The sequence below is a fragment of the Nesoenas mayeri genome, assembly GCF_963082525.1.
Source record: "Nesoenas mayeri genome assembly, chromosome: 4".
NCBI classification, from domain to species: Eukaryota; Metazoa; Chordata; class Aves; order Columbiformes; family Columbidae; genus Nesoenas; species Nesoenas mayeri.
The window spans coordinates 53,007,054-53,026,420 of NC_137540.1; the positions used below are offsets into that span (position 1 = coordinate 53,007,054).

General features: G+C 36.6%; 1 protein-coding gene across 1 annotated transcript; it reads right to left on the reverse strand.

Moving 5' to 3' along the window:
• Positions 1 to 526: 526 nt before the first annotated feature.
• On the reverse strand, positions 527 to 16,465 carry NSUN7 (NOP2/Sun RNA methyltransferase family member 7; the record flags this gene model as incomplete). Its single annotated transcript, XM_080343861.1, has 11 exons — positions 527 to 1,153; positions 2,808 to 2,925; positions 6,150 to 6,270; positions 6,801 to 6,902; positions 7,637 to 7,780; positions 8,435 to 8,645; positions 10,243 to 10,426; positions 11,685 to 11,837; positions 13,019 to 13,149; positions 15,707 to 15,765; positions 16,153 to 16,465. The coding sequence occupies 11 exons, from the start codon at positions 16,463 to 16,465 to the stop codon at positions 527 to 529; spliced, it is 2,163 nt and encodes a 720-aa protein (XP_080199987.1).
• Positions 16,466 to 19,367: the final 2,902 nt, after the last annotated feature.

Here is a 19,367-nt window from a genome sequence, read left to right on the forward strand (position 1 = left end):
AGTAGGAAAGTTCACATCTAGTTTTAGAAATGAAGGTGAACTGAGTGGCTGCCGTGTAGGGCTGACTGTTCATGTGTCACAGTCTAAAAAGTAATGTACAAACACGGTATCTTGTGAAGAGAAATAGCCTCTTAAAAAAATGCAGTCCCACTTAAAAAAACCAAAACAAAACAAAACTGAAATTTGAGTATTCCTACAAATCTATGTAGGTCATAGGGGAAAAAAACCCTGTACGCTTTAACTTGTCGCTTTTAAGCATATAGCAAGAAGCTATAGGTCTTTGGTCTCACTCCCCCAAATAATCTCTCAGCCTTATGCAGCTGAGCTTCATTTACTTTAAGGTACAATTACCAGTTTAAAATTTCTACCTAACGTGGATACTTCTGTGCCAGTATCCCATAATATATCTGTTTCCCACAGCAAGATTATCGTCCATAAAGATATACTGTAATCTAAATATATTGATTAATGCATACAGACCCTCTTTAACCCTTTCTATAAAGGTAGGAACAAAGTGTGAAGCTTCTTACATCCATGGGCGAGGACGGCTGGGCACTGCTGGCTTGACCACTTTAGGCTGAGGGAACGTCCTGTCCCCCACAGCTCTGGGCAGTGCTGGCTTGACCACTTTAGGTGGAGGGAACATCCTGCCCCCTGCAGCCTTTGCTGCGTGACAGCAGTGCTGACTTGATGTCTTGGGGCTGTTTCCTTGCGGCTTTCCATGTGGTGTATGTGGTGCTACTGCTGAAGGGAAAACAATGTCCACCGTCTTTGTTTCCAGCCTCTTACGTTCTGTGCGTGCCTTCCTAGCAAGCGTCTGTCTGTCCTGGACTGTGTACTTTGGCACTCCAGGCAGAGCTGCGTCTGAAAGGGGGTGGAGAGATTTCTTCAGCTCAACACGGCCGTTTGTTCCATTCATGCTCCTTAGCTGTATGTTACTGACTGCTTTAGACACAGATAATTCAGCTTTAATATTAGATAAAGTTTGATGGTGAAGGAACTCTGCACCAGCAATATTCCTTCTACATTGTGTTACTTTTGGTTGCTTTTTCTTCTTTTTCTTTGATTTTTCTGCAAGTGTGCCATCTAGTAGTCCTTTTGCTGCAGCACGAGCCAAAATGTCTTCATCAGACATATTTTCAGGAGCCTTTTCCTGAAAATGTTGATGGAAACAACAGTAAATATAATGACACAGACCTGCAAGCTCAATACTTTAATCCTGGCTTCCTGAGAATCCACTCCGCAACAAAACTGTGGCAGAATCTAGCAAAAATACTTAAGTCATACATGATAAATGCTAACCAAACGATTCAAGAAATTAAAGAACGTGACTGCTGTGACTAAATGGCATCTGAGCATTTGCTTAGACTTTGCCCTCGACACGCCAGAAGAGGGGAAACTGAATTCTGGACTTGGTACCACACAGCCCCCACACTGAACTGCTCTCTAATGTATTTGTAATATTGTAGCATATATATGCATATGTATGTGTGTGTGTATATCAGGAAAAATTGCTAAAATACAGAAAAATTATCAATAACATTAAACATTCATAATTTTCATTATAATGAAAATCCTTGCTCATGATACATAAGCAAGGAACTCTCAGATTAACTAGGAACCAGGTTGATATCTGTAAAGAGAAGGAATGGGAAGAAACTATTTACAAGTAGCCAAGAAGCGGGGTCAGTACCTGAAAATCAGAAATTTCAGCTGAAATCATGCTGCTTAGTACACATTTTATGCCTCACAGAAAATGCTCATTTCCAGAGTCACCTAAAAACTGGCCATAGATGCCATTAGGAGCAATTGGTTCTGTGCATTAGAATTTGACTAAAAAAATATTCAAATCAACTAAGTGAAACAAAAATGTTTCTTTGGAAGGCAAGAACATGGCAGACAGATGTTCACAGCATGATTAACTAAAACTTATTAGCTTAGGAAAGCAGGTTAAAAAACATTCTACATTGAAAAGAGGTCAATAATAGATAACTTCAAAGGATTTTCATGTGTGATTCTCTCACTCTTAATAAAATCTTCTAAAATGCCCCAAGACACAAGCTTCTTTCAAGCACTGTAATTGCAGTATGACAGAAAGCAGTACAAATAACCAAATAAGATCTCATATCTTTAATTTTCAATTACATTCTAATTAGCGCCCACCCTCCCCTTCCACTTTTGGTGAAAAGTCCTACTTTTCTCAGACACAAGAGGAAAATGTTGATGCTGAGGGATGCCAACAAGCCCTTAAAGGCCTTTTCTCATGCATCATGCCAAGACCGTTTCAGTTACAAAAGCCCCTGGCCTTTCAAGCCAGATTTGCATATGCCTTAGTTCAATTCAAATTATACCGAAGTATTAATCCCTACAGGTAACACTGTCTGCTTGGATACTGGAAAATCCTGGGGACACATACAGATGTTAACAACTTTACTAGACACCATTTGTCATGAGTCTATTCAAGCTGTGTATTTCATTCCAAGGTGTGACAGCAATACTGTATTTCCTCTAGATGTTGCACTGGCTTAGACCAACAAACTGCTCTGATCACAAACAGCTCCAAAAGAAAACACACATGTCAAAAGTTGTGCTCAGCATAAACCCTTAGAGGTGGCACACTTCAACTGCTCACCTATAATTTGTTCTTAACTGAAGAACGGCCAGGACTTTTTTTACATAGAACTATATAGGTTGGAAGAGACCATCAAGATCATCAAACATTCCATTTCGTATAGTCTTTTATGGGAGGCTGCAATATTCTTTTTCTGTGAAGTGTTTTTAAATGGTAATTTTCTTAACTTACTTACCTCTCTCTGTAGAACAGCAAGAAAACAGCCACTGCAAATTTCTGATGGCTCTATTTTGAAAAATATTTCAGTGGAAGCCACTGAATTGGAGCAAGTAGAAAAAACAGGAGGAATGAGCCTGTAAAAAAATAAACAAATGACCAGAAAATAATATTTAAGGATATAAAAAGAAGTAAACAAGTATATATTACAACTTATTTCCAAATTGTGACTTTCAATGAGTGTTACAGAGTCTTATCTTCATTTAAAAAAACAAAACAAAAACAAAACACAATTCAAGAAAGACATGAGAATTCATCTTTTTAGAATTCATTCTGTTTTTTTCAATTTTTTCCAATAATTCCCATTTAATTTTTTCCCAATAATTAAGTATATTAAGCACTGGATAATAAGCATGTTTGAACATAATTAGCAACTGTGTTCTGTCTCAGGTCTGCAGTTACTGGATTATCAAGTTGTCCATGAAGTTGGGGAATGCTCTGAAAACACAGTACACAGAAATAGTAAAGGTGTTGACTTTGAGTTATTAAGGTCAATAAAACATAACATATATCTCAGCTAAAAGTCTTAGGTTAGAAAAATTTGCTGATTTGTAATAACTGAGTGCTGTTTGTTCAAATTTTCAGTTTTGTAGTGCATCAATGAGGACAGAGAACTAACCTTTTCTTGTGTTCTCCTGGTATTCCAGTACTCCCTACCTGTCACAAACAGGCCTCCAGAACTTGGCTCATAAGGCTGCTAAACAAGTACTAAGCTGTTTCAGCACAGAAAAATGCTACCAAACTGTCCTTATGCAATTGTTACCCCCTCCGCTTCGCACTGCTGAGGACTGGAAGATACAGGTCCCACCCTCAAAGCCTCACTGATCCCCTAGAGACAGAGCTTTGTCCAACAATGATGTTACTGAGAAATGCATTCAGTATTTGTAAGCAATGATGTCCTAATTTGGCTGTCTGGGCCATTTCCAATGGGAAGTCTGCAAAACTGTTTGTTCCCAAGTTTTCTCCATAATCTGATTTTTTTTTTTTAATGTCCCTCAGAAGTGGGCAAAACAGAATAAAAGGCTCACTCCTTGCATCACTAAATAAAACTCTATGCCACATAGGAGATTTTTGCTTTTAGATCTGGCCATCCAGGGCAAAAGAAGTGGTAATCTTTACTCTGATTGCTGTGTACAGATTACTGTTACCAGAAATCCCTTTAACAGATGGTCTGGCCCTGAAAATTGATGCAGAAAATAACTCCAGTTTGATAGGCCAAAGGGGACTGCATGAAAGGTTTAGCATCTCCTCTAGACACACCTGTTTGCCATGTGTACTCTTACGTAATGTAAAGCCTTTGCTATCTTTATGATGCCACAGCCTTCAGCCCAGCTGTATGACCCCAAATTCCAGCACAGTATTAACTGGTTCAGCACCACTCCAGCACTGCAGAGTAATTCCAAAAGAGAATACACATAAGCACAACTTCTGTAAGAGTTTCTTGGAAAAGGAAATGAATATTAAGTAGACCTGTGATGCTCACACGGGATGTTTTATTAGGATAACTCGCCTCTCAAAGCCACTACTGTGACCACAGGAGTGAAAAATTCCACAATAGTTTTTCATTCTATCCTGCACTCTGCTAGTCAGATAAGTTGCCTAATAAATACTAAGGAAAGTGTACAAGGAACTGTTGTAAATAGCACACACCTTAAATGGCTTGAGCTTTCATCTAAAGACAAGCATAATCACACTATATATTTTATGTATGGTGTTCTATTATTGCTGTTTCTGCTGGTACCAGCAGCTTCATTGTCGCAAGAACTATTCAGGAAAACATCCAAGAAATGAGCATGACGGCAAAGGAGGAACTGATGCTGGAATCATCATTTATGATGTTCAGTCAGTCTTCAGTCACAAATTTGCTCAGGTCTGCAAAAATCTTAATGTAATTTTATTCCCTTTTTCTTACCATTTGAGATTGCTTTGTATTTAAAGTATAATTTGGTGGCATGACAAGTTTCCTGATGTTTCTGCAAAACACTGGATAGGTTTTGGGTTGGTTTTGGGGGGTGTTTTAGACAAGAGGGGTTTTTTATCTCAAAAAATCAAAGCTCCAGAAAAAAAAAAAAATCTATTTTTTTAATATAAATTATATATATATGAATGTATGTATTACTTGCATTAAAATAATTCAGAGACCAATACGTTCCAAGGTCCCTCTAGTTATCCTCACAGATTAATAGCTGCATGGAGGTCACGACATGACACACTTCACAAAATTTCAAATCCCAAAGGAAAACACATTTTACAGCAAGAGTCATTAAATGTTTTTGAACTAGTACAGCATCATAGGCAAGACATACCCTGATTCTGTCCCATTTAGTGTAAAACTAAGCAGGCTGCTCTTTTCTATTGGTGATTCGCATTTTGTTGTACTATTTCTTAACATCTTGCATAACATATGTCTTTTAAAAATTCTTTGGACGGGTCACAGTTAACATTTACCATTTCGATCATGCAAAATGTAAATATACTGAATGGTATCTTGAACCACAGTACCTCTCTCCACAATGGCCAAGTCATTAACGTCATCTAAAATAATATAAAATCTAAAATAAAATATTACTCCCCTCTGCTTTTGACAACATAAACTCTTAACCTGCATCCTGTAATCAACTATTACATCTATGATGAAGCAAGTGCCAACTGTTTTCATTTATCTACTGTGACTGAAAGGAAAATACAGAACGTACCCATCGGTCTTTTAACAATGGCTCCTGCTGACAGGTTGTATGCACTATAAAGTACACACAAGCACATACTTTGTTCATATATATTTGTAACGATTGCACAGGATGTTCTCATACTGTAACCTGTCCCCCAAGTCATTCGTCTGAATACAGAGACAAGCAATCCTGCAACAGGTTCTTATTCTTCTATATTATTCTGACATTTTACGACTTAGTTTTCCATTGGAACTGATGGGCTTAGGTCTGAAGCGGAGGGCAGGCTAGCAAGTGCCCTGATGTCTGGGCTCCATTTTGTCTAAACTACCTTCATTCTCTGACTACTGATAGGATGAAAGAAATAGCTCTATCAGAAGCTCACCACAATGTTCTTTCCAACCAGTGATGTTTCCCTCCCATCACAATTTCAGATGGGAACAAAAATATTAGATAAAAGGGTCAAGAAGATGCTACTTAGTACTCTCCTAACATCAAAATGAATGGAGCGAGAGGCAGCAAAAAAAATATTCTGTTAATCTAATGCAAGACACAAATTAGTCTAAGATAAGAATTATGCTACAATTTAAAGTTATACTTTAATTTTTCCATAGATAAAGCTACTCATTGCATACCTATACGGTTGTACTTTATTTTCTTCCAAAACTTCAGATTCCAATGCTTTTTTGACTACTAGTTCATTTTCTTCTGGGTAAAGTGAACAAGTGCAGTAAACAATAGCTTGTACTTTGTTAACTACAAAACAAACAAACAAAAAATTTCCACTGTTCAAATTTTTCATACACACAGTAGTTTAGTAAGGACTGAAAGCATCATGAAAGTTATGCTTGGATGTCACTTTTACTGATAAAATATATCCTCCCACACACATTAGTATTATTATTCAATCTCTAGTGTTTTTTCATAATTAAAATCTTTTCAAATCATTGCAGGTTTCAGCACAAATTCAGAGCTGCATTCAGTGTTTACCAGGGAAGAAAGCAGCAGCATGAAGACAGAGTCAGACTACGTTTACAGCTTTCCCAAAGCAGAGTATGAATAAGCCCACAAGCCAGTTCTCTACACAACACTGGAGATTACTGTATTAATGGCTGGTGACCAAGAGGACACAGAAGCACCTTCAACCTCAAGAAGAAGACCATTATTTAGGGGTTGTGGTTAGAGTAATCATTGTATTTTTAACTATATAAAAACTGGTGACAGTACAATGGAATTGATAGTACAACACAAGGTCTTACCAGGAACTGGAGAGCCAGCACACTTACATTTCATCGCGTGCATCAACTCATTAAGCTGCCTCTCAGCAAGAACATTGAGTTTATCCTCAGATACAGATCCCCGGAAAAAGTCTCTTAGGAATCCTGCATCTAAATGCACAGAGTTGTAAATTCGTTATTGTAATTTGTATTAGTGTCTTAAAATTCAGTTGTTTAAAGAAAATGCTTCAGTAACAGACCTGGTTATTAGTGGTGCAGTGGGAAGGCAGGTTTTACAAAGTACAATATCAAGGAGTGCCTAAACGATTCTTCTTTCCTTTTTTACCTGTAATTACTACTGCCTCTTACCTGCTTCTATTTAATGAGAACTGTACAGTGAATAGACTTACACAGACAATAAAGGAAAGTAATCAATGGAAAATTATATACATGCTGGTATCTTGAAATTAATTTTCTGCCTATTGCCTTTTTATTTTTAAAAAAAAAGGCTACAGACACTCTGCTCTCTAGAATAACCCTCGAACTTCATCCTATTGACTTGAAACTGCCTCTACAAAATGCTTTTAATCCCTCAGTGCCACCTAGAAAGATTTTGCCTTCTGAGTGAGGATTCTAAGCTAGGCCAAATATGTTCTTGCTCACTTTGTGTGGAAAAATCATCTGTGTAATTGATTTATTCTCTTTTGTATTTCCATAGCAGTCTGCATGCACAGCACACATACAGAATTATGCAAGTGATTCAAGATATACATTTTTCTAATAGTTAAAATAAAAAAGGAAGTGTTTTCTTAATAAAATGATAGAATTTACTCAAACAGCTATGATGTCCAGACCACAATACTATCTAGCAGAAAGCATGAGTTCGCTATTGTATCAGAAGTTACCTCCGTGTTCATTGACAATGAAGTCTATCGGATTGCCAACACCCAGTCCAGAGCACTGTGGCAACAGCAAAATAACTTTTACATTTTCAAGTCTCGGGTCTGTTGATCCTATCTCAGTAAAGTCTTCACGTAATAATCGAATATCTGGAAAAAAAAAAGGAAAATCCTCAACGCTTTGAACACACGGGCAAGCCTGCCTAATGTTAATGTGATAAAGGTGAAAAGACAGCGGTGTTACACGGACTTTCACATAGCGAGAGCCTGCTAGATCCAGATCTTTCAAAGCACATCCCACTAATTTCAAAGAGACCAAAGGACTAGCTAGACCTTGGCATCTCCCACTGAAAAGACTGCTAATGGGGTTCCAGAATCTTGTTGCATTCTGTTCTGATCATGTCCTCCAGGTAAACTGCATGAGTGCATGGCAGTTGGATTAACATGCTCAGAAACAGCTGAAAAATCAGACTGAAAGCAACAAATGAAACACTAAATAAATAAATCCAAAAGTTCCCAGCTACCAGCTACACAACTGCTATACAGTAACTACTTATATGGAAAAATTCACCCTGACATTTCAGGAGCCTGCATCTATGACATGGTTAATGTGAAATCTTTGATTAGCTTGACTGTAGCTGAAGAGCTGTCAGTTCACCTTGTGACAAAAAATAAGTTGTTACTGCCCTCCCCAAGTCCTCAAACAAGGCATCTCTGAATTCTGATAGAATTATGCCCTATTTATAGATATCACAAACATCTACATTACAATACTTCAAGCATGCTAACTGTTTTAACACCTACTTTTACATTCCATGTGACTGAACAAGTTCCCCAGTTCATCTGCTTTTGCTGAAGATTTCACACCACAAACAAAAATGTTGGACGTGTTGCGAATTGTCAGCGCTGACATGTGGGCAATGGTCAGAGGGGAACCTACGTGAGCCACTATAATGTCATCGCCTGTATTCAACAGCGCCTGTGCAGAGTGCACGGCGAGGCTGCGAGACTTATCCTAGAAAATAACAACACAAAAATTAAGTATGACCAACTAATTCAGTTTCTATGAATGCCAACCTACTTTTCCAAATTAGAAAAGTATTTCATTGTTTTCATGACAAATAGGAAAGAAGGAAGGAGAAAAATTCATCAGGGATAGCTGCTAATACAGAATTAAATAAAGTATAACACCAAATGTCTTATTAAGTCACTTACTAAACTTAAATAATTTACTTATAACTAATGCATAAGAAAGATATCTATAGGTGAAAAGAATGTAAGTGCATATCTATCTCTTAAGGAGGAACTCTCAGCAACAGCTAGTTCCAGAAAAGACAAAGGCCACAATATGCAGAATTCATCCTCAGAGGCATCTTAACAGAGAAATACAAAACAATTTCTCCTATAATTATAAAGAGCTATGTGAATAAAGCCCTTACAGATCAAAGACCCCTATTTTGCTGATAGTTGAAGAGAGGCAGATGTGAATGCAAAAAGCACAGGGACCTCTCCACAAGAACACCTGATCTCATACTACAGGTGATAAAGAGAAGAAGAGAACATTATCTCTATCAAATTACTTTAAGAGGCAAAGAGTAAAGATATGGACCACAGCTACCATGTGTTGCAGTAAAACTGCCAACACCGATGATAAAGGGGAGGTGGGGAAAAAAAAGCATTAAACCTTTAAGTTCACATCAACGTCTATGTATCACCTTACAGCACTCAAGTACCATCCTACCCCAAAGACAGAGCTTTTGAGCATTCCATTTCCTCACTTCGAATATTCTTAAGTAGTAATACTCAGAATTTGTTCCCATGACCAATGGAGCTCTCATGGATAGTTCTTTTCTGTAAGTTATCTATTCAAAATACATATACTGAAATTGAATATTGAATACTAAATTATTTTGTAAGTTGGGTAATAAGTTTTGCAGCTAAAATTTCCAGAAAATGCTAAGCATCAAGTGAAAAGGCCCTTTGAAATGTTTCTGCTGGGCACTCAAAAATCATCAGACACTTCAGATAACTTGTGCTTGTGTATTGTTGCACAGTTACTCCAAACCACCGCTCTACAACAGGAACCACTGGCCAGTCTTGCCTGGAGAGGCTAATGATGCCAAGTCAGGAAAAAAGATCAGTGGGGCTTATGGAGACTTAGGAACCACAGTGCACAAAATATAAAAAACTGTCATAATTCCATCACAAATATGCAGTTGAAGAGGGAGAAATATTATAATCCAAATATACCGTTATCTACTAACTGGGGTAAATGCATGTAGAGTTACATAGAAACTTTCCTTATATTTTCAGATGTGAGACAGCCTCTTTGACCACTTGTCATGTTTATTTCAACAGTTTAAATATAAAATTTAAAACATTCTACCAATGTAATTGTCGCTATCAATTGTAAGCATTAACATTTGCATGCTAAATTTAGTCAGTGAAACAGTTTCTAACCTTCTAATTATTAAAAATTTCTAAAACCTTATGAGAGTTTGTTGCTGCCTGACCAATTAAACAAGACAGTCCACACAATACATGACCTCATTCTACTGCAAAGCATTATTCTGGTTTGCAGATCATATTATTCAAGGGTGACATCAACTCACCTGCAGTAAGAGTTTGCAGTCTGCAAAAAGATCTAAATTAAGCAATTCTTCTTTAACAGAGGAAGGGAAAACCAATACATCAGGGCAATGTTGGTCCATACAGTACGTGTAACAGTCAAAGTCTGACACCGATTGAACTCTTGTGAATCCCTTGTTCTTCAAATCCCCAAAAACATCTTCAAGGCTGTTAACATACAACTCTGGCCATTAAATATACAATAGTTACTTAAGTAATACAGTTCATACTGATTATATGTAATTTTGTCTTTCATTTTTTTAAGTGTGTGTCTATGTCTGTGTGTGTACATATAGATATATATTTTAAAAAATAAGAAATACTGTCTGACACAGGAGGGGAATTCAAACTATTTTAGGCATAAGTTCTGGTTTGAAACAATTAAGTTAGTAAGTCTGATAAGATAAATTAAGGAAGAGGTATGTGTCTCCAGAGGATGATTCAAAACATCAAAACATAAATGTCCATGTGCTCAGGGGACACATTTACTGCTAGAATAGTTTCATTCTTTCAATTGCTTCAATTTAGCTCAGCTCACTAATGAATGTAATGGCTGATACCTCAAATAATCCCTGTGTAGATGTAATAAAGGCATAAATGCTGAGGTGTGCAATTTAAATATCATAAAGATTTAAAGGTATATACACTAAGACTTGTCTGTTGAAATGCAGTTTCAGACAGTGCCATAAACTTATCTGGTACATTAAACATAGGGTAAACGCAGCAGCTTTCAGCTCAGTCTTAGTTAAGCATTGCAAAATCACAACCAGAGTAAGACTCCTTCTCTATCTTCAAGAGTCTATAACCTAAGCACAGAACACTGGTCGAAGGCAAGACTATAAAAACAAAATTATTGAATACATGATAAAATGGACTACCTGTCTAGCAAGAGAACCTGGTATGGTCCATGTTACCAGTTAGCACAGAACTGGGAACACTAGCCAACCAAATGTAAGGATTTTTAAAATCGTATTTTTATTTCAAGTTTACACTATCCTTACAGAATAAACACCAGTATTAAGTACTGTATCTGTCTTAACCCTCTTTGCCAACATTATGCCTTACAGTTATACACCCACTTTTTAAGAGGTTTTTCTCTTTCCCTATTTTTTGTCACTGTATACTCACCTATATAGTTTTTTTCTAACTTTATTTCCTCATTTATTTGGTGAAAGACCCACACAAGCAACAGAATAGTAAGAAACACTGTTTCAGAACTTTGTTACAGTTTACTAATACCACTAGGGCAATACCTAAAAACTACAAACAAACATACGGCAACGTCACTGGATTAAGCAGAATTTACTATAAGAAACTTAAATTACTGGTAATAATATAACCTGAAAATTCTAAAACAAGTATGTAGCAAACTGTATCACTTCATCTGTAAAAACATCAATATTAGATGATACTTTAAAAACCTTACCTGATTTTAAATGTGTTTATCCAAACATATAAAGGTAAAGCAGAAGTCCTTTGTTGCTGCTCCCGTATGGCTTCCGGCAGAAGGTATTCAATTGAAAGAGCATCATGTTTGATGCGACACCTTGCTAGCGCAGCTGCCAACTTGGTCTTAAATCTACAAAAATAAAATCACGAGTATACTAAGAGTTATAAATGCTTACAGCAGCTGTTAACATGCAAGACTTCCACTACAACACAATCTTGCTTAGAAACCAAAACAGAATGCAAGGCCTCATTTTGCAAGATGCTACAGAAAATACACACTTACAGGACATTTTCTACCCTCAAAAATGGTAGATGCAAGGTAGTAGTACATAGTTAATACTGGTTTACTTAAATGCACAAAAGACTGGAATTATGACAAATACTGTGAAATACATCCGTTTTCACAGCTAAACAAACCAAATGTTTTGGAACTGAAATCTGTGGAATACAATAATCCCATTTTTTTGCATGTTTGAAGATATAAATATATATATGTGCAGAATGAGCATTTGACGAAAGCTGACTTCTAAATGTGTACAGAAACAATGTAAGTATGATGACAACCAGGAGTCAGTTTGATTATTATTATGTAAAAATCTCAGAGGAAATATTCCAATTTTTCTTCCCACAAGCTTTATGCATAATCTTGATAGGTGATATTTGAAAGCAAATAAAAATTGCTAGTGAGGTACTTTAGATGTCAACATGTATTACTTGCTGCCCTCCAGGAATACCTTGCACTTAAAATATTCACAAACTTTTGGAGTTATACTAAATCCAGGAGCAACACAATTTTGTCCAACAAATGCCTGTTGAGCTCATCAAAAGACTGAAAAAATAAATACTTGAACACTATTTAAATGTTTAATTTACATTTTTTGTTCCAATTACTTAAAATAAACAATATTTCACAAAGTTCCATAATAGCAGTATTGCTAAATAAATGGATATTATTCCATTCCATGGCCTCTTGACTCTCTTACACTCATAAATATGAATGTTTACTGACTATTTAATTTCTTTTGTAAAATTGTAAGAAAAATGTTTCAACAACTCCAAAATAAAATGCCTTTTTTCTAGCAAAATATTCCACAATATAAAGATGGTTTGTTAGTCATATTTTACTTCACTATAGGAATATGAAAGTTTCCCTTCAGACTAGGTTCTCACTACAAATAAAAAAAAAAAGCCCACAAAATCTGAAGCTGAAAGACAACTCCAATATTGACAATTATTTAAAAAAGGTACTGGTTATACAAATCTGTATTTCTGCCAACACATACCAACAAAAAAAGTTCTTAGCATATACACCTGTATAAATAACACTCTATTTTCCGAACTTCTGGTACAGGTTCCTCTTCATCAAAAACCTCTCGTGCTCGAAACTTTCGGTCTTGTAGGTCATAAAGCATCACAACAAGCAAACTGGTTAATTCTTCTGGCTGCAACAGAAAAGGAACTAGATAGAGAAACTGACAAAAGGCATACCTTTCTTCTGCAAAAAGTTCCATATCAAACACCAGTTCCCCATATTAAGAGGCATTAAAAATTCCAATCAAACACTTATTTGTAAGAATATTAAAGTAATTCCTCATGGACAGTTAGTAAAACACTAAAGAGTTTCTAAAAACTCAAATACACAACTGAAGTTATTTAGCTTATCAAAATTTAAAACATTTTCTATACACAGTATACTATATCTTAACAACTTTTAATGTTATCAGAATTTAAACTTTGACATTATTTTCTCCTTATAAAGTATTTCCTTGAACAGCTAAGCAAACAAAACCTTCTTATCTATCAATGTCTCTTGTGGGATTCTTCAGTATACAAAAACTGATAAGCTCAGTATATAACTATTCTGCAATTGGGACATATGTAAAACCCTCTACCCATGTCTAAATGTCTAAAACAGGGAGCATTTCTTTCTTAGGGACAGTAATTAACAGCACTTTAGTTACTCTTGTCTACCTCTTTTCATGAAATTCCTGCAGTTCTTGCGCCTTCAAAAATTCTTGTCACAAACATTAGGTTGGTTCAAAAGTAACTGCAGTTTCAGACAGTGAATTTTAAATCATTATAATTAAGCACAAACACATCTTTATCAATCAAAATAGAGACCACTACAATCAACACATTTTTGCCAACAAGAAATAAGTTTGTTTATCTCTGTAGCATAAAAATCCATGCTTCAGGATTTGACAAACTCTTGGAAAGTATATTACGCATCCTGCTGGTTGTGGAAGCGTTTTCCCTGTAAAAAGTTGTTGAGATGCTTGAGAAGCGCTAGGTGGTTGGCAAGAGGTCAAGTGAATATGGCAGATAAGGCAGATGAGAAACTTCCTATCACAATTCATTCAACTTTTGAAGCGTTGGTTATGCAACATGTGGTCAGGCATTGCCGTGGAGAAGAACTGGACCCTTTCTTTTGACCAATGCCAGCTGCAGGTGTTGCAGTTTTCAGTGCATCTCATTGATTTGCTGAGCACACTCCTCAGATGTCACATTTCACTGGGATTCAGAAAGCTGTAGTGCATCAGACTAGCAGCAGACCATCAAACAGTGACTGTGTCCTTTTTTTGGTGCAAGTTTGGCTTCGGAAAGTACTTCGGAGGTTCTTCTTAGTCCAACCACTGAGCTGGTCATCACCAGCTATTATATAAAATCTGCTTTTCATCGCACTTCAAAACGACATTTTATTTTCAGTCAACTCCCGAGGCACCCGCTGATGGAGCTTTTTCACCTTTCCAGTTTGCTTCAAGTGCAGAATGGTTGAATTCGAGTTCTTTGGCAACTTCTCATGTAGTTGTCAGAGGCTCAGCTTTGGTTGCTCTTAGTTGGTCGTTGTCATCTTCTGCTGGCTGCCACTACACTCCTCATCTTCAAGGGTCTGGTCTCCTTTGTGAAACTTACTGTACGTTCATTAGCAGTTCCTGGGCCAAATGCTTTGTTGATGTTGGGAGATGTCTCCGCTGCTTTACAACCCATTTTGAACTCAAATATAAAATTGCTCTAATTTTTTTGTTTTGCCTTAACAACATTTCCATAGTCTAAAATAAATATAAACAGCAAGTAATAAGTCATATTACAGCAAGAAATAAGCAAAAAATTAGCCAGAAAAGTACATTAAAAGGATATATAACATAACCACATTTAAGAATGTATCCAATATCAAACAGCAAATTTCAACAATGCAAAAACTGAAACTACTTTTGCACCAACCTAATATGATCAAAATTAGCTAGAAAACTCACATTATTAGGGACATGCATCAAACACAAAATGTTACCATGTAGGTCTTATTTCCTTACAAAAACAAGCCAAAAATCTATTATTTGCCTGTTCACAACAATCTCCACAAATAACGTTGGTTCAGTTAATCTTGGAATTTTCAAAGGCATCAAAGACTAAACTGGAAAACAGTTTATTACTCTGCCTAATCTAGATTTTTTTCTCATATCAAAGCAGGAAACCATATTGAGCGAGTAAACTGGACCAATTTTTGCCAGTACAAGCACAATATTTGTATACAACCACTTGCCCAGGAAATGAACCATGGGTTCAATGCATTCTCTTCTCTGACGGGGTTCACTCCACGCTTTCCAACTCCTAGGCACAGGAAAGGAGCAGGAGTTTTTTTTCCCCATTCACAGGGGGACACAGCTGGGAAGGAAAACACATGGACTGGCTCATGGACAACATCACTGTGCAAAGTATTACACTGCAGTAATACGGTTCACTCTCCTACCTTCCTTCTTCCAAGGTTTTGATTCCCAGCAGCAAGGTGCAACAACAGCCTCACAAACATATCTAGTACCTTAGAGACCAATGCTTTAGACAACTAACTAAAAAGGACAGCAATATTTCAGTCTCGGGTTACTGTATTGTTCAAAACAACAAACAGCATTTTGAATAATGTCGCAGAATCCTCAAAAAATATTCTAATTACATCCACTCAGAAAGTACACAATTTATTTCCCCACAAAAATGTTCACTTACTATTGAGTGGCACGGGTAAACACAACTGTCTAACAACATTTCTTCAAGAAGATTTTGATCTGCAGAAAAAGAAAATACTGACAAGTTACACTGAAATCCACAAGATTCTATGGAGGAAAAATAAAAACTTATAAATCACTGAAGAAAAAGCTGAAAGTTTAAACATCATGAAAATTAAGGGCAAATTCAATCACAAACAGTTACAATTCTATATAATTCCTTTACAGGAAAAAGTATAGAGTTTAAATGTTTGATTTCACAAAATGCTAACAACACTTAGATATATTTAAATATTTGAAGGGTACGAGTATTCTACTAGTAACCTGTAGTTTAACAAAAAATTCCCCAGATCTCTTCTGTCAGGCAGAAACTAAACACTTTGTTTTTACACATTTTCTCTGCTGCATCACTTCTACTGGCAATTCTTGGAAAAGTTTTGTACTTACACTTTAAAGCATTGAAAGCCAGTCCATAAGAAACACGCTGGGAATACTCATCTTTAAAAGTGAGCATGGGAGTTACTGAGCCATCACCATACCGCACCAATATTTTATCTTTACTCTTTTCAGTGTGAATGCCTTGAAAAATCTTAGCTGCATTCATATATACAGAGTCATGATAGCCATTCTTCTCAATCAAAGTCATTGTTCTTTTTTCAACAGATCTTTTCTCATCTGAAATTTTCATTTCATTTAAGTCTGAAGTATCATTTATAACATCCTCATGTAAAGACACCAGGTTACTTTTAGAACCTGGCATTTTTCCAGTTGCTGATTGTGCAAATGCCAGTTACAATCCTGCAGCCTCTGCAAAAAAAGACAAAGTTTGTACTGAATAATGATATTTCTTTCACTAGCATACACTTTCCCCTTCATTTTCAGATTTTCAATAGAATTTATTTTCTTGTTTAGGATCCAGTCCTTCAAATATGTATATACTTCTATCATCTATACTTCTATCATCTCACATATAGGAAAGTATTTATAATATTTTTCTTACCTTTTTTATTTTCACTCATGTAGATACAAAGACTAGTTATTTGTTTCAAAGAGGCCTCTGTTTTGTAACAGGTGATCCTAAACAGAATATATGCAGAGATTTGATTCTCTGTGTCTAATAAGAAGCATTATTGTTGCAGACAGAATAGGACCTCTTACTAGGAATTGTCCTTTAATAAAAAGACACTACAGAAATTTCAAAGCAGCCATCACCTCTTCCAAAGAACCATCTTGAAGAGAGTTGCAGTGAATTCCACATGCTTGTCCACTCAACTGCATTATCTGTTCCTAAAAATGGATAATAAAGATCACATAAGTGTTAAGGTATTTAATGTATTACTTAAACAGCACAATTTTAAATGCAGGAAATCCATTCTGACCATCTCTGAATATATTATCCAACTCTCCATAAGCCCATGTGCATTTCTTAAATTTTCAGCACGTTATATAATGAATAAAATACAAATTACCTTCCCCAGAAGCGGAATAGGGCTATTACAACAAACAAAAAAACAAACAAACAAACAAACAAAATAACCAACCACAAACCAAAAAGCCCCGGTGTTAGTTGTATCCAAACATATGCTTTATTTCCCCATAAAAGCTAAAACCTACCTTACTTAAAATATATTAATCACACCGCTTGGATTTACCTTACTTGTTCTGGTTACTAAAACATGCATTTATGACAATGCTTGGAGGCTTAGAAATCAGGTTAAATGTTCAGAAGAGGGCTAAGCTAAAACAAATTTAGTCACAGGAGAAAGATTTTTAAAAAACCCCAAACCTTAGTCTTCCTGTCTGGGGAAGAATAATACAAGAAAACTGTAAGGAATTCAGCAGCTTTAGCACAGACAGCTAGGCATGGATCTGGTGCTGACAAATAGTTCTGGATATTTTAGGATTAACACGAGAGAATAGCAAAGTTGTTCTTTTTGCCAGTCTAAAAAATTCCAAGAGGGTGATACTCTGACCAAACATAATTTAGTTCCGTATAACAATTCTCAAGCTTTTTCCCTGTGCTCCCCACGTTCCTCAGGATAAACTACACACCTCTTCCCTGCAGGTCAGACATCCATGCTCAGTATCCTTTTTTCCTCTCCCCTTTCCTGTCCCCATCACACAGAACACAGTGGAGAGGAAGATGGCAGCACACAGGGCTGGCAGGGAAAGGAGGAACATCTGCTGTTGTGCCCAGCCAGCAGCCACGTAGTGCCCCATGCTGAGCCAGCATTCCCCCATTCAAACTCTCCCCAATCCCCTTCCCCAGGATTTGCTCCCCAAAACTGAAAGCTGCTAAGTCTGTAGCAGCAACTTTTTCTGTCTCTTTACAAAGGTCCTGGGCCTCAGACAAACAGCTTCTTCTGGTGGGAGTGAAGTACCGACAATCTTAGTGTTAGATCCAGCACTGATGGATCCATGGAACAAATGTAAATTTATTTTATTAAGCCATATAGAAACAAAACAAGAAGCGCTATCAAAAGAAAACAATATTCTTCACTAGAATAAAGTACCAGATTAACTAAATCAAACTGAAACTCTTGTACTTAGAAAGGAAAAAAATCATAAATCCTTTCAGGATGTTTTATACTAATCTGACTGGAAGACCAGTATGACTTCATAGAAATGAGGACAGCATATAACAGGGACCAGGAGCCCAAATCCCTTCACCAGCTATACACAAAATACTCCTTTTCTGAATATGTAGGAAGGGAATTAATGTTTGTGGTGTCAGGACCTTCAAGACTTGTAGGGTTCCCAATTGCTGTTTGTGACTTCTTTGACAAAGCCATTTTTGCTGACCTGCTGACCTGCAAGACACACTCTATTAAGATGATTTGATGAATACACTTTCCAAAAGACAAATGTCATCTTAATAAAGATGAGATGACAGTGCTCTGCCGTGTGCAGACTGTACAGCTGCAACACTGTAAATCACAGCTTGCATTACTAAACTCTGTGCCAAGTAGAGAACACCAAGCTTGATTAATACAAAGCTCAGCTGAGAAGAACTAGAGAAAAGACTCTGCCTTTGCCTATGGAAGAAGTGAGCTGAACCTCAGATTACTGAGTTGAGGGGAAAAAAACCCTCAAGGTCCCAAGGAGGTCATCATTCTCCTGAAAGAGAAAATGGCCTTCAAATTTCAGAATCATTTTTTCCATTGTTTAGTTAAGAAAATCTTCAAATGAAACATTAAGTTGTTTTGTTAGAGGGTCATGAAGAGAGGCAAAGAAAGAATATGAGGATTAAAAAAAAAAATAATAAAAATAAATATTTCTGAGTCTACAAACACTAAACTAATCTGATTTGGACACAAATCCAGCATCTCTCCATACAGTCTTATCCACTGATTCAGTGTTAAAAATATGTCCATACTCTCAGTGACCTGGCTGACTAGAGGTACAACTGCCCCATCTACCAAGCAGAAACTTGCACAAAAATTTCCAAGTCCTTTCCAATATACTTCCTGTCCTGGTTTTGTTAAAAACAAGATCGGTTCTCTTTTAGTGATTTTTCTTTCAGCTAAGTTCTTCTAGGTGGCTGTACTTTTCTGAGTTTTTAGCCTGCATATTTTTCCTAGGATGCTGTACTCGGTGCTGATAAGAGACCAACGGAATGCTGAAGAAGCTCGTGTTTAGATTTATTACTATGGTAGCCAAGA